Here is a 26,345-nt window from a genome sequence, read left to right on the forward strand (position 1 = left end):
AACGATTTGGTGCTATTCTTGCGGCAGTTACTGAGTTTTCTCTGTTACATAACTGGATCAGTTTTCTGGGAGGTGGATTAGTCATGACAGTGGGTTGTTATAAAGCTGGGAAGCCCACTGGGTTTTGTCTCTTTGCATATGTCTGTTTTCCCTTTGACCTTGTCTGCCATGTTATGAGGTAGCACCAAAGTCCTCACTTGAAGCCAGGGACACGTCCTTGAAGTACCCTGCCGGCAGAACTATGAGGTAAATAAACCTATATTTCCAACTCAGTATTAGGTATTCTATTGTAACAACACAAAACAGACTAAGACAACAGCTTATAGATATATAAGTTGCTTCTACTTTTTGGCTAATAATGCTACTGTAAACATTTGTGTACAAGTTTTTGTATCAACATTTGTTTTCAATTATGTTGGGTGTATTATTAAGAGTTGGGTCCTGGGTCATATGTTAATGGCACTGAAATTTCTGAGTAATTGTCAAACTCTTCCACAGCAGCTGTGCCATTTTTACTTCCCAACAACAATGTATTAGGATTTCAAGGTATCCATATACTTGCAAACACTTGCTAATCTCTTATTGCAAAAAATAAATTTGCAGTACATTTATATGTATAATATAGGGGGCCAAAAGGTGTGTTATTGTGGTTTGCATTGAATTTGCCTAATGACTAATGACTAGTTATGTTGAGCATCTTTTCATGTGTTTTTTGGACATTTGCATATAATCTTAGAGAAATGTCTATTCAAGTCCTTTGCAAATTAAAAATTTAAGACACATTATAAAGCAAATAATGAAAATGCAGAAGTATCTCCTATTTTATCAATTATTACATCAAATGTAAAATATCAAGCTCTTCAATTAAAAGGAATAGATTGACATATTATCTGCTCTGACTGCTTCTATTCAACACTGTTTGGAAGTTCTAGCTAAGACAAGTGAGTAAGAACATGAAATACAGATTACACTAGTCTTTTCTTTGAATTCCTTGAGACAAATAACATCACTGTTACCCTTTGTGATGAAGATTTTTGCTTGACTCCCAAGTATTTCAAATATTACTTCCATCTCCTTTGTTCTGAAGTGTCAGTTGTTGACACCAATTCTTTATGTTATTTCCATATTGTTCTGCATTTGCAGCAGTTGGTGAATATAATGCAAAAATATGTGAAGAAAATTTTCAAAAACTGCTTATCTTTTCCATATTGGGTGCCCTTCACTCCAGTCTAAGTACTTTGTATAAGCCTTGCCTGAGTTCCTTGTTCTTGAGTGCATACACCATGGGGTTCAGGGCAGGGGGAATGACATTGTGTAGCACATTGAGTAGAACTGGAATAAGGGGAACTTTCATTCCTGTACTATGAGTAATGGAAATCACAATGATGACTGTGTAGAAGAAAAGGATTAAAATGAGGTGGGAAGTGCAGGTACTTAATGCCTTGGATGCAGCTTCTGGAGAATTCAGCTTCAGGACAGAGTGAAGAATTAAAGCATATGATAAAATAATCAAACCCAGGTCGCTTCCCATGAGTGTCCAAGCCAGAAGGATCTGGTTAATGCTATTGATTTTTCGATCATCACAAGATAGGCTAGTGATTCCAAGGTTAGAACAAAGACAGTGCTCAATTTGATTCCGGGAGCAGTAATGCCTCTGGGCAGCCAAGACAGACACTGAGATGAGACTCAAGCTGTTTCTCAGTGCATGAACACAGTTGCTTTGAATACAAAAGATTCAGTGACAACTGATGGATACCGGAGTGGTTGACAAATGGCTACATATCTATCAATAGCCATGCAGACAAAGGTACTTGGCTTCATGGCCACAAAGCAATGTATGGCATACATCTGAGCAAAGCACTCTGGGAGAGTGATGGTCTTAGCATTGAACCATAAGATGGTCAAAATCCTAGGCATGATGGCGGTAGCCAGGCCCATGTCTGCCTCAGCCAAGATCCCAGGAAATAGTACATATGCTGGTAGAGTGCTGCCTTTTGGTGATGATGATCAGGATAAGGATGCTAGCACTGAGAGCTAAGAAGTAGAGTGGAGCCAGGTGCAGGGAGAGCCAGTGCTGCCAGCTGTGAATGCCAGGGAATCCCATCAGGATAAACTCAGAGACCTGGAACTTAGAGCTGTTGGAATCTCTGAGCTCCTGGAGCACCACTAAGAGGAAAAACATTTGATATTAGTATTTCTAATAATCTCTATGAAAGTATCGGGAAAATAATTACCCAGTATCATGATATTGAGATGTGACTCAGCCTGGTTAATCTCATGTTGTCACTTACATCTATTGGATATGTATTATCCTATGTGATATTTGGTATATTCTCTGTGATAACTCAGTTAATCATCTATAATACTCTATAATGTAGGTCATATTTTTTCCACTTTTTCATATCTAAGGTATAGGACATTATAAAATCAGGACCTTGTTTAAGAGCTTCCATGCAGTAAGTCACAGGAGCAGGACAAGTTGAAAGTGATTGGTATCACAGCCTGGTTTCCTAAGTTTGTCTTTGTCAACGAGTTGGTTTCTTTAGAGACCTAATGTATAAACTCACAGTAGTGGTTTTTATGCGTGAAGGCTTTTTAGGTAAGATATTTGATGACAGAATATATAGAAGTGAACTATTCTTTATTCATGTACTTAAACATTTATGAAGTATTGATGCATATTATTTACTTTTTATTAAAATGTATATGCTAAGTTAGTATACCCATTTTATAGTGAGGTAATTGATGTGTAAGCATTCTAATAAAGTGTGTAAATCCATGCAAATATGAAAGAGTTTAATGCGGTTTGGAAATACCAGTGTTCTGTAAATTTAGTTGGTTATAGTTTTGTGTTACTTATTTCTATTTGCACATATTTTTGGTTTTGGGAGCTGTCTAATGGCCATATGGCCATGATGACTGGAGTAGAAGTTAAAAACATGCATGCACATGCACACACAAACATAGACATGCATGCAAATCAGTGACTTTGAGAGCAATGCTTTGACAAAACGTCTCCTAATATCTAATCTCTCTATATCTGACACCTCCTTTCTATAATCTTTTGTTACTATTTGAATTAAAATATTCAGAACAAATTTTCATGAAATGTTTTACTTGTACTATTCTGCACTATTTATTACTTCCTTCCTTTTAAGTATTTAAAATATTAAAGATACAATATAAAGGTAAAATATTATTTTTAAAAGTTGTGTGCTAAAATTATAGAGTATACAGAGGAGGCAATGTTATGTTGACTTGGGGGATATATTCACTTTACTCTAGGTAATAATATATTATATTATAACAAAATAAGGTTCATTGATGAAATTGTTTCTACAAATTTTTAATGCTTAATTAAATTAAGCATAAAATTAAATGCTTAATTAAAATGTGGCTTGGGGAATGCTATATTGTGTCTAACTGCCCAAAGAAGGAAAAATATATATCAGTGTGTAGGTCATTGAGTTGATATACGTATCTCCCATAGAAACCTAAAGGTGTGGGATACTCGTTATTTATGTCACTGTTTTTCCCCAAGAGACAGACCATTAATAAGCACTCAATTTATATTATGTGAATGAATACTGAAGGAGAAATAAGCAGTTTTATGTCCATGAGTCTTGTATTGCTTATGAGGAGGTTAGGGCTACTGATATACAAGCATATTAAAAATGTAATGGAGGCCGGGGGTGGTGGCTCACGCCTGTAATCCCAGCACTTTGGGACACCAGGCAAGCGGATCACGAGGTCAAGAGATTAAGACCATCCTGGTTAACATGGTGAAACTCCATCCCCACTAAAAACACAAAAATTAGCCAGGCGTGGTGGCGCCTGCCTGTAGTCCCAGCTACTCAATAGGCTGAGGTAGGAGAATCGCTTGAACCCAGGAGGCAGAGGTTGCAATGAGCCGAGATGGTGCCACTGCACTCCAGCCTGGGCAACAAGAGCGAAACTCCGTCTCAAAAATGAATGAATGAATGAATGAATGAATAAATAAATAAATAAATGAATAAAATGCAATGGAAGAAGGCAGGGATTGAAAAAAGAATCATGTTGAAACAACCAAGGGTAGAAGAGAATAGCAGATATCTCATCAAGACAAAATGAAAAATAAAAATAAAATTATACATATTATAAAACATGAAAGATAATTCATATGCATCTGTAAACATACTGACTCTTATAGATTATAATTGCTGATTAAAAAAGAGACTCTCAGGTTACATTTTTTAAAACTGTACTATTTTTGAAAGAAACTTTAATACAAAATTTGAAAGCAGAATAAATCAGGTATTCTTAGATAAGAAAACCAATGTAACAAGGTCATATATAAAATTAGTAGTTCAGTTAAAATAATTATGAAAAGATATAAGCAGACATTAACAGGATAATATAGTATTTGTGACTAGCATGAAGCCAAACACAAAACCTAAGCTTGAAATTCTAGTAGAAAATGACAAAGTATAGTTATGGTAAAGTACATTTAAATATATTTCTTTAAATAAATATGTAAACAAAACCTGGTAGTAATATAGATTTTTTTGTGAATTATTTGTTTTTGTCTTTTTTTATTAATACATAATAAATGTACAGATGTTCAGTGTACATGTGATACTTTGATGCAAGGAACATTTAAATCATTCTATTCCAGCTATTTTGAAATGTACAATAGATTATTGTTAACTTTAGTCAATCTACTGATCTATCAGATACTGTTTTATTTATTCTATTTAACTGTATATTTGTACCAAAGGAGTTAAATGTAAATATCTTGCAAAAAATAAGAGATTGCCAATCATAAGCACATAAAGAAGATGCATGAATATGAGTGATGTTTTGGGTAATGAGTGAGAAGTAACAAAGAATATCATAAATTTCATAAAACAACATGCAAAATTATCAAAAACCATAAAAAACAATAGACATTCATATATTTAGAAAAATTTAGCAAGGGTATTAAATGATAAATGAATCAAATATAAAATAGTATTGGACATGGCCTGCAGAGAAAAATTGTTTCAATTGCTAGAGAATACAGTAAATCAATTTTTCTTCAATGAAGTAAGGGTCCACTGTTCAATAGATTAGTAAAGAAAAATTCATGTGGCATCTGTCTTAGAAAATACAATGATCTAGCTTGAAATACCAGGAAAATTTAAGATAAATCTTTTATGACGAAAAACTGCTTGGGGGCCAGGCGCGGTAGCTCAAGCCTGTAACTCCAGCACTTTGGGAGGCCGAGACGGGTGGATCACGAGGTCAGGAGATTGAAACTGTCCTGGCTAACACGGTGAAACCCCGTCTCTACTAAAAAAAAAAAAATACAAAAATCTAACCGGGCGATGTGGCGGGCGCCTGTAGTCCCAGTTACTCGGGAGGCTGAGGCAGGAGAATGGCGTAAACCCGGGAGGCGAAGCTTGCAGCGAGCTGAGATCTGGCCACCGCACTCCAGCCTGGGCGACAGAGCGAGACAGCGAGACTCCGTCTCAAAAAAAAAAAAAAAAAAAAGAAAAAGAAAAACTGCTTGGAAGAAAACTGTACAATTTATTCTTACAATGGATTATATTTATATATTGATGATTGCTAAACATTAATATTACTTCTTGGCAGGTGTATATGAGACTCTAAGTGTGTTTCCAATTCCAGTATTTCCAATTGAAAGACACACACGTAAATATGTTATTCTCACAGTTCAGCAAAAATGCTAGTACTTTGGGTGAAAATGCAATTCTGTGTGCCCCTATGAACTTCAACAAAAGTCTTAGCCTCTAGAATTCTTGACTCTATTCTATGAAATATAATAATTCATTTCTAGATTCTGGAGTGTGTTAAGAATCAAATTCTATTGAAATGCCTAATTAAAATTCTTGCAAAATGGGATAATTAATATTTATGTGGTAAATTTAAATGAGGGCCTTTGATACCTAATAGCATGAAATTGGTACCAGATATTAGGTTTCAGCAAGCTAGGAAAGACATGTGCATGAATATGTATAAAAAAAAAAATGGAGCTGGAGAGTGACAATGTCTAATACAAAAGCTAAACATTGAGCTTGAAAAAATTTTGGGAAGGATTACAAAGCTCCAGAGTATCTAATAAAATACGATACAATGAAACAATAAATTAACAGAAATATCATTCTAAAAATGCTGGTGGTAATATACTTTTATTTTTAGATATTAAGATACAGTGGTAATGAAATGTCTAACATTTTGTTGTATTAGGTTCTATAAAATTTTCCAGTATTCAGATTAATATGACATGAAGTGTATTTCATGATTTCCATAGAGTCATTAAAGAAGCATTATGTAGATGCCTCTATCACGGCTGAGGCTTACCCTTCTATACGGCATTCCCAAATTTCTGCAAAGATTAAAAAGACTGACTCTGGCCCCAGCTATGTACTTACTGTGGGGTCCTGTGTAAGATTTGTCATATGTAGTGATCTTCAGTATACCTAGAGCTGGTTTACAGCCGCTGAAGATGGACTAGGATTTTATGACCAGTGCAGAGAAACTCAGGGACCTGCTTAAGTGGAAGAAAAGTCTATTCCCTAGAGTTGTACAACCTAATTAGCCTGAAGCAAGTCAAATCTAGGGCATAGATGTAATTAGGAACAAATCACATCATTTTGCTAAAAATCTTAATTTGGGCACGGTAGAGCTAGCTTTTATTCAATATAGGCATAAAAGGGTTAAATATCTAAATTTTATGATAGTTTTCTCTTTGAGGAAGGCTTTGGGAAAGTTTTATTTTTTATCTAGTTTTTATTATTTTTAAGGAAAAGCACAATAAAAAACCTCTTCCTACATTTTTAAGTTTTATACATACAGAAATTTCAGAGGGATTTTCTCTCAATTTGTATCTCTAGGATTTGTACAATATTGAGGAAAGTACTCCAAAAATAATTGAGGTAGTGAGATCTAGAGGTCAAATAACACTAAGTAATTGATGAATCACCATAGGATAGAGGTTTGAAATTCTTGCATCCTCTTGTATTTGGCTTAGGTACTCTGAGCTTCATTACACAAAAGGAAGGGAAGATGACGTGCTTAGCTCTCTGATAGGATGTAGAATAGCCTGATTCTCTCTGGGTAACCCTAGGAATAGTTTGCAGAAGAATTCAATTTGTCAACTCCATCCTACCTACTTCCTCTGCTAACCTCACATGAACATACACAAATAAGAAATCCATATGATTTTATAATATTTCATAGTCTATGCTTATCAATGCATGTGCATGGTGTACACAGCACACCTTCCCCAACCATGTCACACAATTGACAGAAAACTTTCCTTTAATGGAAGCTATATTCAGAACTACTTTATCTATTTCATAACAAAAATAGCAAACGCTTATATAGTACTTCTTACGTGACAGAAATTATTCCTTGTGTGTTACGTATTTTAAAAATTAACACTCATAATAACCTCCATTGTGTTAGGCACCAATATTTTTACACCTTATAGATAAAGAAACTGATGCACATAAATTGTAAGAAACTTGCCTGATATCACACTGTATATGTTACAGCTGAACTTGGAATTCTCATGCTCAGTATGTCCCACTGATCCTATCTACACAATTCCAAGGCTTTTTCATATCTCTAAATCAATCAGACAGATAACTGTATTGTGAGAAATTATATATTTTATTGATTTTTTTCAAGGAAGCAGTTCCATGCCTTATTGATTTTTTTCTATTATTTTTCTGTTTTCAATTTTATTGATTTCACTCTTATCTTTGTTGTTTTCTTTTTTCTACTTGCTTTGGGTTTATAGTCTGACTTTTTCTACACTATTGAAGTGGTGGCTGAGCTTATTGATCTGAGACTTTTAATTCTCCTAATATAATTATTTAATTTTATGAATTTACCTCTTGGTAATACTTTAGCAGTGTCCCACACATTTTGATATGTTGAATTATCATTTTTCTTCAATACAATTTTTTTTTTGGTGACAGAGTCTCACTCTGCTGCCCAGGCTGGCATGCAGTGGCATGATCTCGGTTCACTGCAAACTCCACCTCCCAGGTTCAAGGGATTCTCCTACCTCAACCTCACAAGCAGTTGGGATTACAGACATGAGCTACTATGCCTAAGTTTTTTTTTTTTTTTTTAAATTTTTAGTAGAGACAGGGTTTTACCATGTCGGTTAGGCTGGTCTCAAACTTCTGACCTCAGATGATCTACCTGCCTTACCCAGAGTGCTGGAATTATAGGCATGAGCCACTGTGATCGGCAATATATTTTTTAAAATATCCCTTGACTTCCTTTTTGACCCAAAGATTATTTAGAAATGTGCTGTTTAGTTTTCTATTGTTTGGAGATTTTCATTATATATATATATATGCTACCATATATATATATAAAATATGCTATCATTATAATTATGTTCTATATGTAAAGAATAATATATTTATTTCCAGTTTTACTTCATTTTATGTGGAGAATACACTCTGTATACTTGAAATTATTTTTAAAAGTTTGGGTTTCTTTCATTGTTGAGTAGAGGTTTGGGGGCATGTTCCATGGACACTTGAAAAAACGTACTCTCCTCTTGTTAAGTAGCATGTTCTAGAAATGTTTTTCAGATTATGTTGATTGATTGTGTTATAAGTTCTTATATATCATTGCTAACTTTCTGTATAACTTTTTTTTAATTGTTAAGAGAAGTGAGTTAAAGTCCCCAGTTATAGCTGTGGATTTCATAATTTCTCATTTTAATTCAACTTGTTTTGGCTTCCCATGTTTTTATCCTGTCTTGTTTGTGCTCGTATTGTAGAGGACTATGTGGTCGCAAATGAGACATTCCTGATAAGTCCTGCTCTTGCAAACGAAGCAGGGCATTCCCGATAGGTCCTACTCTTGCAAACGAAAGCAGGGTGTTCCTTCCCTGTTTGCAGGGAGGACAAAGGAGCCAGCTGCAAGCGGCAGACCCTGGGGGCTTGTTTATATGTAAACATCTTGAAAATCCAGAAAGTCAGGGAAAGGTCAGAAAAACAACAATGTGTCTTGTGACTTGGTAACATTCCACAAATGACTGTATAAAATAAAGCAGAGCATGTCATTCGGTGTGGCCGCCATGTTTGTCTTGTCTTGTGTTGTCTTGTGTGTTCATTCCTTTGTTTAGGAAACACGTGGACCCCAACATCTGGCGCAGCGAGCAGGGTCAGTGGCTCCATGAGAGCAAGGAACTGGAGAGGGAACACCCTGGGCAGGTGCGGGGAGACTGCAGGCAGGTAAATAAATAAGAAAGGGGACCCATGGGAAAATTATAGGGAATTCCACCTCTCCGGCCTCGAAATATTTGCGGTTACTCCAGGGACTGTTGATGTCTATAGGAGTAGAAGTTAATTAAGGAATATAAGACTTTGAAGCAATTGTTTGCCCATGTTGAACAACATTGCTATTGGTTTCAATATCAAACCAAAGTGCAATTAAATTGAAAGGAATGGTTACAAGTGGTTAAAGTCCTGCGTTGAGCTCATCAGCGAGGGCAAACGATGCCTCTGACTTTGTGGACTTTGTGTAGTTCTATTACTCAGGCATTAGAGTTATTTGAAACTGACTCAGAGCATGGCGATACTGCCACAGGAGGTGAGGCATCTGAAGCTTTAGAGAGGAATGATCCTAGAGAGGAACAATCCTAGAGAGGAACATATTTACACCCCAGTTGCTGAGGACAAGGAATTGGAAGAAGAGCTAATGCCTCCTTCTTCTGAAGGAAATTCTGATGTGCAGCGTATTTTAGAGATGTTACAACAGTTGCTAAAATTGCAAGGTGCTGCTGCTCCTGCTTCTCCTATCTCTCTGCCACAAGCCTTCCCTATTAAAAAGATTTCCCTTTGCCTCCACCTCCAACCTCTTTGCCTATGTCAGGTCAAGTTTTCTCTGTGCCTTTTCCTTCTGTAGGAGAAAAGAAGGAATTGAAGGAAAAAGATGATTTTGAGGAATTAGATCTATTCCCAATAACACGGGCTGCTTTCGGCCCCAATGCTTAGTTCCCAAACGGTGGCCAGAATGTGACTTTTACAGCCCTACAATTTAAATTTTTGAAAGAAATGAAAGCTGCAACAAAAATTATTAAGACCTTTAAAGGCCAGTGGAGCTAATTTAGATGAGTATATTCGGGCTTGTGCAAGAGTTGGGGGAGCTATTTACAATGCTCAATTGTTTGCTGGGGCACTTTCTAAGGCGTTAAAAGGCAATTCTAAACAAGGTATATGCTATCAGTGTGGGAAACCTGGTCATTTTAAAAAAAAGGAATGTCAGAAAAAATTAGGCTCTTCTGCTCTAAAAGAAAAAAGGTTACCATCTGATATGTGTAAACGATACATCTATTTGCTACCTTAGAAAGAGATTTAGATTTAAATAGTTCTTGTCAATTATCCCCTGTAGCAAAAAAAAAAAAGAAAAAAAGAAAAAAAAGAAATTGTCATTTGTAGAAAATAGAATTAGTATTAAAAGAACCAATGCTACCCTAAAATTACAACTTTTAAAACAAAAAGGGGGAGATGGGCGAGATTCCCCAAAGCATCAAATTCTGAAAGCCCTTTTTACTTTAAATTTTCTCAACCATTGGCACCAATTACAGCAGTCTGCAGCGGTGAAACATTTTCAACAGCCTTTAGAAAAGCCACAAAACAGTAATCTGTGGGTGTATTATCCTTCATTACAAGGGAAATATTTAAAAGGAAAAGTTTTGTCTGGAGGTTTTTCCCAATTAGAGTGGACTAGTTTGTGGTAGTGGGCCGTGATTATTATTAGAAGTAAAAGGAAAAAGTCGTAATTACCTTATCACAGATTGGAGTGTGCTTGGAGACTTTCAAACTAAATTTAGTCATGTCAACCTACGTTGGCATAAAGGTAATCACAGCATTGCTGCGGATGGCAACGAAACTACTATTTGGCATGATGGTGGTCTATCACCCCCTATGCCATATTTGGCTAATACTTCACAAATACAAGCACATATTTGGAAGTTGCTAGCTGCTGGTAAACCAATGTTCACTTTAATGGGAAACATGTCCTTAAATCTTACTAATATTGCTAACCCTTTCCATATATCTTTGCATTGAAATAGTTCTAGATATGTTATTGCATGTGTAAGAAAGCCTTACTTGTTGTTGACAGGAATTTTTAATGGGATAATAATACAGGGGTAGTTAACTGTACAAACAATTGTACATTCTTAAGTTGTATAAATACTACTTGGTGGAATAATAATTGGAATGAGTCTCATTCCGATTTATATATACTAAGAGCCAGAAAAGAAACCTGGCTACCTGTAAACTTAACACGTACTTGGAGTGAATCTACTGGGGTTACTCAAATTTACAAGGTTATGCAAGATCTTGTCCACCGCAGTCGGAGGATGGTTGGAATCATTGTGACCATAGTGATAGGACTTGTAGCAATTGCTTCCACCACTGCTGTTGCTGGATTAGCTCTACACCAGAGTATACAAAATGCAGAATTTGTGCAACAATGGCATGAACAATCACATTTGTTGTGGCAGCAGCAACGAGACATAGATGCTCATTTGACTGAACAAGTGGATAATCTGGAACAAGGGGTTTCTTGGTTGGGAGATCAGCTAACAGTGTTGAATACCCGAGCTTTGTTGAAATGTGATTAGAATACTACCCAATTTTGTATTACTCCTGTTCCTTTTAACAGCACTGTACATAATTGGATTGAGATAAAGAGACTTTTAATTGGTCATAATAATCTTTCCCTAGAAATACAAGAATTAACACAGAACATTTCTGAAACATTTCGCAATCAGTTACCGTTGCTGACTGGTACAGATTTGATGACTGATATTGCACAAAGTTTGATGTCTTTGAACCCTATGAGCCCTGTAAAAACTTTGCCGACCTCTGTTTCTAGCAACATATTGATTGTTGTTCTTGCTTTTGTCATTTTCATAGTCTACTGGAGATGGTGCCAAAGGGCAAACACCGAATCCCAGCGAGCCCAACATGTAATGATGGTTTTGAAAGAAATTCAAACTTGTAAATAAAGAAAGGGGAAATGTAGAGGACTACGTGCTCACAAATGAGATGTTCCTGATAAGTCCTGCTCTTGCAAACGAAGTAGGGCGTTCCCGATAGGTCCTACTCTTGCAAACGAAAGCAGGGTGTTCCTTCCCTGTTTGCAGGATGGACAAAGGAGCCAGCTGCAAGCGGCAGACCCTGGGGGCTTGTTTATATGTAAACATCTTGAAAATCCAGAAAGTCAGGGAAAGGTCAGAAAAACAACAATGTGTCTTGTGACTTGGTAACATTCCACAAATGACTGTATAAAATAAAGCAGAGCATGTCATTCGGTGTGGCCGCCATGTTTGTCTTGTCTTGTGTTGTCTTGTGTGTTCATTCCTTTGTTTAGGAAACACACAGACCCCAACATGTATATTTAAGATTGTTATGTATCTATATATATTTAAGATTGTGTTATCTGAAGTTATCTTGGTGGATTGACTCTTTATTATTACATATCTTTCCTCTCAGTCTCAGGCAATTTTCTTTATCTGAAGTCTACTCTCTTATGAATATAATCACTCCTACCTTGCTTTGATTATTGTTTGCATGATATATCTTTTTTTCCAATCATTTTACTTTCAAACTGACTATGTAATTATATTTGAAGTGAGCCTCTTAGGCATTATATACATGGTTCATGTTTTTCATCCGTTCTGAGAATCTCTATCTTTTAACGGGTGTATTTAGCACAATAACATTTAATGTAAATATTGATATGTCATATCTTTTCTGTTACTCAGAGCAATGTCCACTCTCATCTTGCCCAGAGAACACATTTTGAAACTTCTGGTCAGAAGGTCATTCTACCCCACTTTGAATGGATTAAAGATGACAGAGCAAAATTGGGGGCAAGTTTGAGGCTTGCCAATTCGATTTTGAGTGTTAAGTGGAGTGGCTAATGTCTATGTTTTCTCACATGTATTTTGCTCTGGTAGGAATAGAAAATGTTAATTTGGGTCCTCCATGCAACTGGTTGGGCAGCATCTTACAACATTGAGAGGCTTTTGTCTGTGTTTCCATGAAATGAAAAAAGATTATTTTTCTTTGTATTACAGCTTGGCCCTCAGGTCTTTGATGCATGAGCAAAGTCATTGGGGCTGCTCAGAGAAAGAGAACCTAGAATCCTGGCATGCTGGCAAAAGGGTGAGAATTTCTTTCCAGATAGAGTTCTGGCCTCCCTCTCTCTGTGCAAACTGGTTGAGTGAATGGTAAAAATCACTGTTTATCTCCTCTGTAAAGTTTTGATTAATGGGAAAAGGGATTTTTGAGGCTGGTCTTAAGCTGTAGCAAATCTGGTGTACTTTGTACTGTGAGTTTGTCTTTCTATATCTTCCTGTCAGAAAAAGGAGCATGATAGGAAAGAATTTGGGGCTAGAACTTCTTTAAGCCTGCTGTTCATGACCTCCCAGTAAACTGGTCAGTTACAAACTTTACTGTGGTAAAGGGAAACTGGGTGAAGTTTCCCTCTCATCTTATTCTGTCCTTGGGATCTTGACCTTGTAACCACATGGTACTTTCTCTTGGTCTCTGCCATCTGGAGGACAAAAGTTTTAGGGGCTCAAGTCATAGAAAGCTCTAAGTACTATCTCAAGCAGTTAAAAGCCTTTAAAAGCTCAAAACTGACTTCTCTAGGATCCTTTTGGGAAGGTAAATAGAAACTGTCCAATGCTATAGTTCAGTAGCTAAGGTTTTATCTTTTCACACTGACTGAGTTCATGTTCAATTCCTGGCTTAGAGAATGAGTTCTTTTTTGCTTGATATCTGCATGACCTTTACCATTTGTTTATTCTCTTCCTCTCCATGTACAACTGCTGACTTCCCATCTTGAATTTTTCTTTCTTTGAGCACTTTGGAGGTTGCCTTTGGTAAAGTTCAAATCCAGAAATATTGGTTATTTCACCTGGCTAGAGTCTGGTAAAAAGACTGCTATGGTTAAGAGTCAACTAATTAAAAGTGAATATTCAAACTCTAACAGTCTGGGACTCCATGGGAAAAACAGAGGGGGAGCCACAAACCCCGTTTTTGGAAAAAACTTCTGTTTTCCTCATGAATCCCCAGGAGTTAGAAATGGATAGATCCTTCTCAAAATCTAAGGCTCTGGTCTGTTTTGCATTGTGTTGTCTGATGTTTTTGACTTTTGTGGGGAATCAGAAATTACTTCATATTATGAGAGAAATTTGGTGTGTAACAGCTAGGTAGGAAATATACTCTTGGGGATAGCTAATGGCAGTTATGGGGAGATACTCAGCTCTTTGTACATTTGGATTAGAGAATCACACTCTTGGCTGCATGGAGGGTATGGCAATGTTCCCAATCCCCCACTGAGAGATAAGACTCCTGTGGGAGATGGGCTGATTCCCTCTTTTTGGGGATCCAGGATCTGGCATAAAAATGGGACCCTTAATTTTTGGGACCTCTTTTGCCTTCCAGCTGTGCCTGCTTATTAAGCCATAGAAAACGAATGCTTTACTGGCCCTGTTCCTTCAAGGGCTCCACCCCAAAGCCAGTAATCCAATTAAGAAACTGTCAAATTAAAAATCTTACAAGTACTGGATCTTCTGTCTGTGTATTTATATGTGTTGTGTGAGTGATATTTATATATAAGAGAGTGGTGATTAAAATAACAAGTGCTTAAATCAAATATTTTGTCAGAAAAATTAAAACTGTAATGCTTTTAGTGCATGTGACTTTAGTAAGTGCTGAGAAATAAAAACAGTTTTAAAGATTATTGGTAAAACAAAAATATCTTCAAAATTTAGACATTTGGTCTAGACTAGGCAGGTCAGATACTAGGTTTGCTAAATGTTTTAAAGACATAAACGGAATCTATGACTTTCAAAAATTGTTATTTGTGACTTTAGAATAAAGGAAAAAATTTTCATGACTATCATGGAGATCTGGAATGTTCATAAATATCAAGCAGAACAGAAATTAACTGCATGGACTAAACTAATAGGAGTCTGAAGTATTCTTTTTTTTTTTTTTTTTACCTTTTGCTTAAAACATTGTTGATTGTTTGTTTTGTTTCTCAAAGCCAAGAAAACTTTTCCTAAGTTATTTACAGCTTGTAGCAATTGAATATACTCCAGTAAGTGAAATTTGAAGCATATTTGTTTCTTTTTCTACCTGATTTCTCCAGAATTTGGAAACTATTTGTGAATATTCTTAACTTATAGAACTACAGTTATTTGCATAAGTGCCATAAGAATGTTTTCTTTTGCAACAAGACACAGTTGGAGAAACTGAGTATTTTACCAAGGCTTTTACTAGAATGGTGTGCTTTCCTATAAGGAATCAGATTTGACTTGTAGAGCTAATAAAAGCCCCTTGGGAAAACTGGCCACATACCTTGTCTGCACAGTCCCTGTATGGGGTTCCTGACCTGTGTTGTGTAAAGAATGTGACTTTCTAACAGGCCCCAGGAGCCCCAGATTATCTTGGGATCTCAAGGGGAGAGGAATTTACTCAACTCATATAGGTATTTGACAGTACAAACTCATGGCTGGGCTTGGCTTTAAAAACTCTTATCTGAGATTCCTTATATGGAACATAGTTCCATCAAAACCAATTTAGAAACAGCTTATGTAAAAAAAAAAAAAAATTATTCTTGCTACACTTTATACAAATAATCAGGCCAAGTATAAGATTAAAGCTTATTTTTGCAAACAAATTGGTCATATTATTATATGTTTTCAACAACAAAAAAAATGAGAATGGAGAAACAAAAATTATGTTTCAAAAACTATGGCACACTTGTTATTAGATTCTAGTCTCATCAGTTGTTTTTTAGTTATTTTCTGCAATTTAGACTGACTTCTTATTCATATGAATCATCCAGTGATCTCTGGCTGCAGCTCAGAAGAAAGAAGAGAGATGTGTAATGGAAAAATCTGGATCAATATTCTAATTCTGGGCACATACTGAAATCAGCTAGCAATCACATATCAGCTTGGTTTCAACAACTTCCTAGTTCATGGAAAGCCTTCTAATTTTGTTTGCTTGGGATAGTTTTACTTATTTTGTTTACTGTTGTGGAATATATTGCTCTTGTACTCTGTGTAAGAATGCAGGATAAGCTTACTGAAAATTTCTTAAATTGAACACTTATTGATCTTCCAGATATCACCTTTTTTTCCAAACTCAAAGTTATGAATGACCCTCAACATACTAATACTGATAGTTTCTGACTGAACTCCTCTCTACCCTGAACAAAAGAGGCCCTAATAGCTAGGGACAAATATCATTGCCCCTATTCAGCCTGAATGAATTACAGAAGATGGGTCTTCCTCCCTCTAAAACCCTTAGAATTAAGGATGCCCTTGTATAAGAGAAGGGGAAAATATGTCAGAAGCATTTTAACCAGAGGGACTCCATCTTGAATTGAGGCTGGGTAAAATAAGGCTGAGACCTACTGGGTTGCATTCCCAGGAGGTTAAAGTATTCTCAGTCACAGGATGAGACAGGAGGTCAGCACAAGATACAGGTCACAAAGACTTTGCTGACAAAACAACATGCAGTAAAGAAACAGGCCAAATCCCACCAAAACCAATATGGCAATGAAAGTGATCTCTGGTCATCCTCACTGCTCATTGTGTGCCAATTATAATGTATTAGCTACTAAAGGACACTTCCACCAGTACTGTGATAGTTCATAAATGTCATCACAATGTTAGGAAGTCACCCTATATGATCTAAAAATGAGAGGAACCTTCAGTTCCTGGAACTGCTCACTCCTTTCCTAGAAAATTCATGAATAATTCACCCCTTGTTTAGCATAAAATCAAGAAATAACCATAAAAATAGCCAATCAGCAGCCCTTGGGACTGCTCTGCCTATTGAGTAGCCATTCTTTTATTCCTTTATTTTCTTATTAGGCTTGCTTTCACTTAAAAAAAAAAAAAAAAGAATTTCCTTTAGCCATTGTTTCAGTGTATGCTGGTGAAAAAAAAACTCTTACTTTTTTTTTCCTTCTTGGGATATCATAGTGAATATACTTATTCAGTCTTTAATTTCACCTACATATTTACCATTTCTAGTTATATTATTTTTTTCTGTATATTTAAGTTTCTGATTGACATATTTTCTTCAGCTTAAAATTTTTCTTCATTATTTCCTAGAGCAGTCATTCTAGCACCTATTTTCATACATTCTGTTATTGTTCTCTGGGGATTGTCTTTATTTCACCTTCTTTTTGAAATATAGTTTTGCTGGATATACAAGTCACAGTAAACAAGTAATTTTTTTATTCAGCATTTTTAATATGCCATTCAATTACATTCTGTTTTTAGTGTGAGATCTGTCCTCTTGACATATTTTTAAATGTACAGTATTGCTAACTATAAGCAACATACTGTATAGCAGATCTCTGAAACTGTTTTATCTTGCATGAATAAAACTCTGTGCCCATTGAATGGTAACTTCCCATTCTTTTTCCCCCTAGCTCCTGGTAACTATGGCTCTTTGTTCTGCTTTTATGTGTTCTACTACATTAGGTATTTTATCTAAGTGGATTCATACAGTATAAAGAATATGAAGTATTGGTGAGAATGTACAACAACTGGAAACCTTGTACACCACTGGCAGGTTATAAATTTGACCAACTAATTTTCGAATATCTTGTAATGATAAAGATATGCATAACCATCAGGTCTATTTCACACAAAACTATAAATATGCAATCACCAGAACTCTTCAATTAGAATGCTTACTGCAAGATGATTTGTAGAAAAATTTAAAACTGGAAATATCTAAATGTCCATCACCATCAGATGGGTTAAATGAATTTTGGTACATTCCCATAGTGAAATTCTATATGACAATAAGAATATAAAATCTACAACTTCACGGACAATATAGAGGAATCTCACAAACTGTGCTAATTTTTTCGTAAAGACAAAATAATGTATTATGATTGGTATCATTTGTATAATATACAAAAATTGATCAAATTATTTTTTACTAATTAGAAAAAGTATTTTCACTAAGTGGGATAGGGAAGGCAGTATGAGGTAGATGGGACTTCTGAGGTTCTAATCCTATTCTCTCAGTTGATTTGGGTGTGAGGTATACAGGATTCAGTTTACATTCATCAATGTGTGATTTGACTTGTAAAAATTGTTTGTGTGTATTATAATTTATATAAACAAAAATTGCATTGCCAGGAGGATTTAAGGACATAGCATGTTAAAACACACTACCCCATTTTAAGTGCTCAATACCCATATTTGTATTTTCTTCTCAAGCTGGAAGCCATTTGGCAATACTTACAAATTTCACCAAATTAACTCTCTTCTGTGCCTCATCACAGGAAATATTCAAATATAGTCACATGAGAATTCTACATCATTAAATAACACCAAGAGGATGGATCAGATTTATCCAAAGGCAGCTGGTTTTGGAAATAGTAGGGAAACACAGGTTAAACTTGTTAATAAGAATGCTCCTCAAGGATGTGTTCTCATGTTATTACAAAATGTTAGAGTTATACTGGGTGTCATAGGAGAATCTGTGCGTCTAAGCTAGTCTCAGGAGAAGCTATTAAGAAAAGAGGCTCTCAGACCTGAACCATAATTAGAATTATGGAGAAACAATACTGCCTTCCATTGCTGTTTACTATTTCCTATCATATCGCACTGACATTCTCAGCTTTGTGGTAGACAATCCTCTATCTCTTTGGTGCTCCCTTTGCCACTCCACTCAAATGTAGCTAATCCTACACATTCTGCAAGCAAAACCATTATTAGGAAGTCTCAAATGTCCTTTGGATGTGATACGGACCCATCCTTTAAATTCTTTAAAATAATGTAGCTACTGACAGCCATGATTAGGGAGTAAGAAACTGATTTGTTCAAATAATTATTCTCTTTAATTATGTTTACCTCGTGGTACTATAAATATTGGTTCATATTTGGGAATTCTCCAAATTCGGTTTGTTTATATACATTGTGATGGCTGTTCCTTGTATTATTACAGGATTTGTTGATGGCATTGTGTGAGCTCATTAACAAGAATATGAACTGATTTTGTTTATATTTTACATGTACTTGAGGAGAATGAATATTGTCTATCACTGGGGTGTAAGCTCAGTATATATTCACAATAAATAACTCATTTCTTATGAGGCTGATTGATTTTTTAATATTCTATTATAAATTTGACAGATAAAATTGTATATGTTTATCATGTACCACATGATGCTTGGAAATAAATACACCACGGAATGGCTAAACCAAGTTAATTACCATATGCATTATCCCACAGAATTGTCATTATAGGAGGTTTTGTTTTCCAAGATTGCATATTAGAGGCTTTTATCATAGCATGCCACACCCCCTTGGAAATAGCACAATGGTGTGTAAAGATCAACACTGTGTGAGCTTTTATTCGAGAAGGCATATGGAAATTTACATGAAAAGTGAAAGACACTCCAGACCGCAGGGAAGAGAAGGTTGGCAAGTAGGCTTTGTGATGGCTTCGGCTAATAAAAGTGAGTGAAGCCCTAATATGTAAAAGAGGCAGAGTCCCCTCATGGATTCACTTTTCCACTAAGCATCCATGCAGCAAAAAGCCACCCAGAGAGCACTTTGTTTTTCCAAAGACCTGGAGCTAACTGGGGGAGAGGCCAGGAGGTGGTAACACTGGAGAAAGCTGCAGAACTGAGACTGAGAGGATGCCATTATCAATCCCAGCTCATGCAATGTCAGGCACTGTTTGGCGACCCGGCAGCGGGGGCCACCATAGGCATTTTAGTTTCCTGCTGGAGATTGGATCACTTCCCCTGGAGCTGGAAAAGGGCCCCCACAGCCAGCAAGTGTGGGCAACAAGTATGGAGTGTGTGCACCAGCAGTAGGTACTAGGATTGGACTCTCTCCAGTGGCTGACTTGTAGAGTGTTAAGGAGAGTTGTGAAAGCTGTGTTTTTGCATGAGTGGTATGATTTGTCACCAGGACTAGCACTGAGGCCTGGAAAGGTCAGCGTCTGTCATTGTGGGGTGCAACGAACCGAACAGACTAAGCATGCATTTGTGTCGTAAGTCATCGGTCCATGGCTTAGTCTGTGACCTTATTCTACTCTCTCCTGAGTTCACTCACATATCTGGAGGTCAACTGGGATGCTTCTGATAATACAGTAAGTGCGATACATGCTTAGGCTTTTTGTTTTAAACTTTTTAAAGATTATTTTTCAGTTCCTGGTTTATTGAGCTCCTTTTTTCTTTATTGCCATGAATAGTTGGTGAAATCTATCAAATCACATTTTTGTGTATGCCAGGAAGCCTTTTATTTCTCTCATGTATCTGTCAGTATGTGTTAAATCAAGTTTAGTCTAAAGCTGCCTCCTTACCTATTGAAGTTCAGCCTAAAAGTTTTTCTGTACTTCGTGAACTATATCAAATGGAGGTGCAAACTGACAATAGAAATGAAACGTGAGTTTGGTGTGTGCACTTATAGGGTATACTTTTATTTGTAAAGGATTTTGCAGCCAGCCTTATATGTGCATAACCTTATGCTTTGATAGATAAACAATTTATTTTTAAGCACCGTTTACTGGGGTCTCAACAAAAGTCACATATTCAGTAGTATGGCCTCTAGGCAAGGAGTCTAGAGACCTAGGTTTTAACTCCAGCTCTGTTATCCTGTTTTACTTAGGGTCAATCATTTCAAAAAAGGATATTTTACTAGTTGCTCTGTAAGGTGCTTTCTAGTCTGCATTATTTTGTTGAGATTGCAGTAGCAGTGTATCCAAGATCAAAACTAATGATTTGCCATCTGGTTTCATTCAGCAAAGTTAATGTTCGGTCATCACATACACATTCAATACGAAGTATTCTTTTATGAAACAGTTTCCACAGTCGTTGTGGATTTTTTTTTTTTAACCCTGTATAATATGAGTTTATTTTGGACTATTAAAAACATTTCAAAACTTTAAAAAAAAAGTAGGCCCAAAGTAGATGAGATACTTTAATGGTACATATGTTGCATTATAATCAGTCAGAAACAGAACATTGGTTCGCTCCTCTTAACACACATCACGGGTTAAAGAAACATTGTCAGGAGGAAGCTGTGTTCTGAGCCTTGGGTACCTTCCTCCAGAGCCTCAGTAAATTTACTTAGTTTAGATGGGTCCAGGTGCTGACGATGATTACCCTTGTCTGCCACTAAATTATGGAGCTCTGGGGAGTTCCTTTAGCACCCCCCACCCCCTCAGTAAAACTTGTTTAGTCCTAAATGGGTCCTGGTAGCAGGATTATGAGCATTGCTTCATTGTCTTGTCAAGCTCAAAGGCCCAGGAAGGCCTGGGCAAGACTCTTGGTGAGGCTTTATTACTCATTTCGGCCTTTGTATAAGGGCACTGGCTCTCTCAGTCTTTAACATTTAACCTAACCATTCAGTCAATGCTGAACCAATTGTTATGAAGGCCTGTCTGTTTAGCTTTTGTGAGACATGGCCTGCCACAGTTGAACATGTTGGTATGAGTCTATTTCTGGATTCTCTATTCTATTACATTGATGTGTATGTCTATCCTCTACAAATACAACAGTCTTGATAACTGTGCCATATAATGCCTTATTATAAAACTGGGGCCGGGCGCGGTGGCTCAAGCCTGTAATCCCAGCACTTTGGGAGGCGGAGACGGGCGGATCACGAGGTCAGGAGATCGAGACCATCCTGGCTAACACGGTGAAACCCTGTCTCTACTAAAAATACAAAAACTAGCTGGGCGAGGTGGCGGGCGCCTGTAGTCCCAACTACTTGGGAGGCTGAGGCAGGAGAATGGCGTAAACCCGGGAGGCGGAGCTTGCAGTGAGCTGAGATCTGGCCACTGCACTCCAGTCCGGGCGACAGAGCGAGACTCCGCCTCAAAAAAAAAAAAAAAAAACTGGAAAGATTGTTTTCTCTTTTTTATTACTCTTCTAAAATTGTTCTACCTATTCTACTTTCTTTGACTTTCCAAATAAATTTTAAAATAAATTTGTCTATATCAACCAAAAATCTTGCTGGGATTTTTATAGGAACTACATTAAACCTGTATCAGTTTGGGGAGCATTGTTGTATATCATCCCAGTCATGAACGTTGTTATCTCTCTTCATTTATTTGTATTTTTTATTTATTAAATGTCAGTGTTAAAAAATTTTGAGTATACATATTATATACAGATGTTGAAAAATAAGGAAATATTTACATGTGAATTCAAGATAATATCATGTACAGTACTTGTATTTTAAAAAACTGTGACCTTATGTTCATTATTAGGATGTGTATCAACAATTGATGTTGGATGTTTATTTTGCTTTCTATAACTTTAATGAACTCACTTTTTAGTTCTATCAGGTTTTATGGTATAGCCTTGGTGTCTTCTACATAAACAATTATGACATTTACACATAAAGAGAGTTCTATTTCTTTCTTTCTTAGTCTAAGTCTTTTATCTTCTTGTCTTGTTTCACTGGTTAGAACTTATGACACAATGTTTAAAAAGGGTAGTGAGGTGAAGATTGTTGTCTTGTTTGTTATCTTAGGTAGAAACAATTCCATTTTTCATCAAATACAATGTTAGCTGCAGGTGTTTTGTAGATGCTGTTTATGAAATAGAGAAAGCTTATCTTAATTTCTGCTTTTTTTCCAGAGGGGCTGATTTTTTCAATCAATAATGTGTTAGATTTTGTCAAATAAATTTGCAATATCAATATAAAGTCATATAATTTATATATATAAGTGTGTTAGTATGGTGTATTATGTTGATATTGAACTCTGAGTTAGTCTTGTATTCCTGGAATAAAACTCCCTTGTCCATGATATATAATTTATAAAAAATATCTTTGAAATATATTTGTTCACATTTTGTTAGAGATATTTACATTTATATTGATGAGGGACATTTGCATTTATATTGATAAGAGTTTATAGCTTTTTTTGTTCCATCTTTATCTGGTTTTCGATATCAGGGTTATTATACTTGTTAATTTCATCTAAGATGTCAAATGTATTTGTTTAGAGTTGTTCATTGTATTCCTTTATTGTTCTTTAATATCTGCAGAGAGTCTTCAGTGATATCTCATGTATCATTTATGATACTGGCAATTTGTATCTTCTCTCTCTTTTGTTTTTTACAAATTTCGCTAGAATTCATAAATTTTATTGATCTTTTCAAAGAAACAGCTCTATGTGTCATTGATATTCTCTATTATTTTTCTATTTTCAGTTTTATTAATTTTGCTCTTATCTTTATTTCCTATTTGCTTTGAATTTATAACCTAAATATTTTTCTAGATGCTTGAGGTGAGAGCTTAGATTATTGATTTGAGACTTCTTCTTTTGTCTAAACTAATCATTTAATTCTACACATGTTCCTCACAGTAATACTTTTAGCAGTGTTCCACAATTTTAGATATGTTGAACTTTCTTTTCCTTCATTGCAACATACTTTTAAACATTTTTCCTTGACACTTTCTCTTGACCCAAGGATTATTTTAAAATGTGCTGCTAACTTAGTTTTCAAGTATTTGGAGATGTTCACTTTTAAACATTAAATTCTGATTTGATTTCATTCTGGCAGGAGAACATACACTGTGTACTTCAAAATATCTTAAAGTGTTATTTATGTCATTGTTCAGAATAGATCTAATTTGGTACTTGCTTCATGGGTTCTTGAAAAGAAAGTGTATTCTGCTATTGCTGTGTAGTATGTTCTATAAATTTTTTTAGATTCTGTTGATTAATGCTGTTGTGGAGTTCTATATCATTGCTAAATTTCTGTGTAGTTGTTTTTATCAATTGTTGAGAGATATGTGGAAGTCTCCAAATGTAACTGTAACTTTTTAAATTTCTTTTTTCAGTTCTACCTATATTAGCTTCACATTTTTTTTGGTGTAGTGTTTGGTGCATATGTGTATTTAAGATTACTATGTCTTCTTGGTGGGTTGATCCTTTATTGTTACGTAATTTTTCTCTCTGTCTCTGGTAATTTCCTTTTACCTGAAGTCTACTTTATCTATTCTTAATACAACTGCCTTTACTTTCCTTTGATTACTGTTTGTATATCTTTTTTCAATCACCTTACTTTCAAACTGACTATATTATTATATATGAAGTAAGTCTTATAGACATCATATAGATGGGCCATAGTTTTGGTTTTTTACCACTCTGACAATCTCTATCTTTTAATTGAACATTTAGATCATTAGCATTTAATGTAATTACTGATATGTTATGGCTTGAGTATAACATTTTGATTAGACATTTTTAATTTATATTATATGGATATGTTAGAGCTTCAGTCTAATATATCTGTGTGTATATATAATACATACATACATATATGTATATACATAGATATATGCATATATACACATGTACAAATATATGCACATATGTATGCATGTATTCATATACATATGTATATGTGCATATATTTGTATATGTATACATATATGTGCATATATAGAGCAAAATTTTGATATATTGCTTTCTAACTTTTCCCTCTGCTTTTTATTTCTCCTTTTATATTTATTGGCTTACTGTGGTTTATAGAAATTTTTTGAATTCTGTTTGGATCTACATATACGTTTTGAAGGTCATCTGCTTGCATAGCTTTATTAGTGGTTACTCTATATAGTATATTATATATACACAACCCATCACAGTCTACTAGTGCCATCATTTTATTCGTTCAAGTGTAGAAATCTTAGTTCTCATTATATATTTTACCCTTTCCCATTTAGAATACAATTTTCTTAAATACATTTAAAACTATATCAAACATAATATTTTTTCAACCGTTAAACAATTTAGATGACTCACGATGAGAAAGAGACTATCGGCCGGGCACGGTGGTTCAAGCCTGTAATCCCAGCACTTTGGGAGGCCGAGACGGGCGGATCACGAGGTCAGGAGATCGAGACCATCCTGGCTAACACGGTGAAACCCCGTCTCTACTAAAAATACAAAAACTAGCCGGGCGAGGTGGCGGGCGCCTGTAGTCCCAGCTACTTGGGAGGCTGAGGCAGGAGAATGGCGTAAACCTGGGAGGCGGAGCTTGCAGTGAGCTGAGATCTGGCCACTGCACTCCAGTCCGGGCGACAGAGCCAGACTCCGCCTCAAAAAAAAAAAAAGAGAAAGAGACTATCGTTTTTGTACACATTGTTTGCCTACTAGGTTCTTTCTTTTTTCCTGATGCCTCAACATTTCTTCTTTTCTACTTTTTTTTTTGTCTTTGGAGAATTTCCTTTGGCCATTGTTTAGAGTAGATATGCTGGTGAAAAACAAAAAGCTCTCCAGTTGCCTTCATCTGGTAATGTCTTAGTAAATATATAAATGCAGTCTTTAATTTCATATTTACCATTTGTAGTTATTTTTATTTTTTCTGTGTATTTAAATTTGCATTTGATATATTTTATTTAGCTTGAAGGTTTTTCTTTATTATTTCTTAGAGCAGGAATATAGCAATTATTTTCTTAGTATTTTGATATTTTGGGGGGATATTGTCTTTATTTCATCTTTTTTTTTTTTTTTTTTTAAGAACAGTTTGGCTGGATATAAAAGCCTCAATGAATAAGTACATATTTTATTCTTTCAGTATTTCTAATATATCATTCAACAATCTTTTTTAATGTGATTTAAAAACCCATGAGATCTATATTAACATTTTTGACTGTACAGTATTGTTAACTATAAGCAAACTATTGTATAGAAAATCCCTAAAACTTTTTATCTTGCATTATTGAAGCTTTATATCCACAGAACAGCAACTCTCCATTCTTGCTTTCTCCAGCCCTTGATAATCACCATTTTACCTTCGCTTTTATGAGTTTGATAAATTTAGATATTTCATCTAAGGGAAATTATATGGTATTTATCCTTCTGTGAATAGCTTATGTCACTTAGTATAATGTTTGGAGAATTCGTCTATTTTGCAGCTCATGACAAGATTTCCTCATCTTATTGTTAAATAGTATTCAAGTGAATATATATATAACACATTATCTTTCACCATTCATCCATTAGTGGACATTTAGTTTCTTCTACATCTTGGCTACTGTGAATATTGCTGCAATGAAAGTAGGAATGAAAGCATCCTTTCTAGATCCTACTTTCAATTCTTTCGGGCAAATAGCCAGAAGTGGGGAGCCTGGATCATTTGGTAGTTTTACCTTTAATCTTTTGAGGAAACTCCAGACTGTTTTCCACAGAAGCTTCATCATTTTACATTATCATAATGATTCCCTTTTTACAACATCCTTGCCGACACATCTTAGGTTTTGTTTCTTTGATAATAGCCATCTTAAGGGTAATATCTCA

General features: G+C 35.5%; 1 protein-coding gene across 1 annotated transcript; it reads right to left on the reverse strand.

Annotated features, from left to right (window-relative positions):
• Positions 1-1,219: 1,219 nt before the first annotated feature.
• LOC117081307 (putative olfactory receptor 56B2) lies at positions 1,220-2,182 on the reverse strand. The gene is given in 4 exon segments (XM_033207128.1): positions 1,220-1,704; positions 1,707-1,961; positions 1,964-1,993; positions 1,996-2,182. Coding segments are annotated over 4 exon segments (957 nt in total).
• Positions 2,183-26,345: the final 24,163 nt, after the last annotated feature.

Source organism: Trachypithecus francoisi, unplaced genomic scaffold, assembly GCF_009764315.1.
Source record: "Trachypithecus francoisi isolate TF-2019V2 unplaced genomic scaffold, Tfra_2.0 Lachesis_group8, whole genome shotgun sequence".
Lineage (NCBI taxonomy): Eukaryota > Metazoa > Chordata > Mammalia > Primates > Cercopithecidae > Trachypithecus > Trachypithecus francoisi.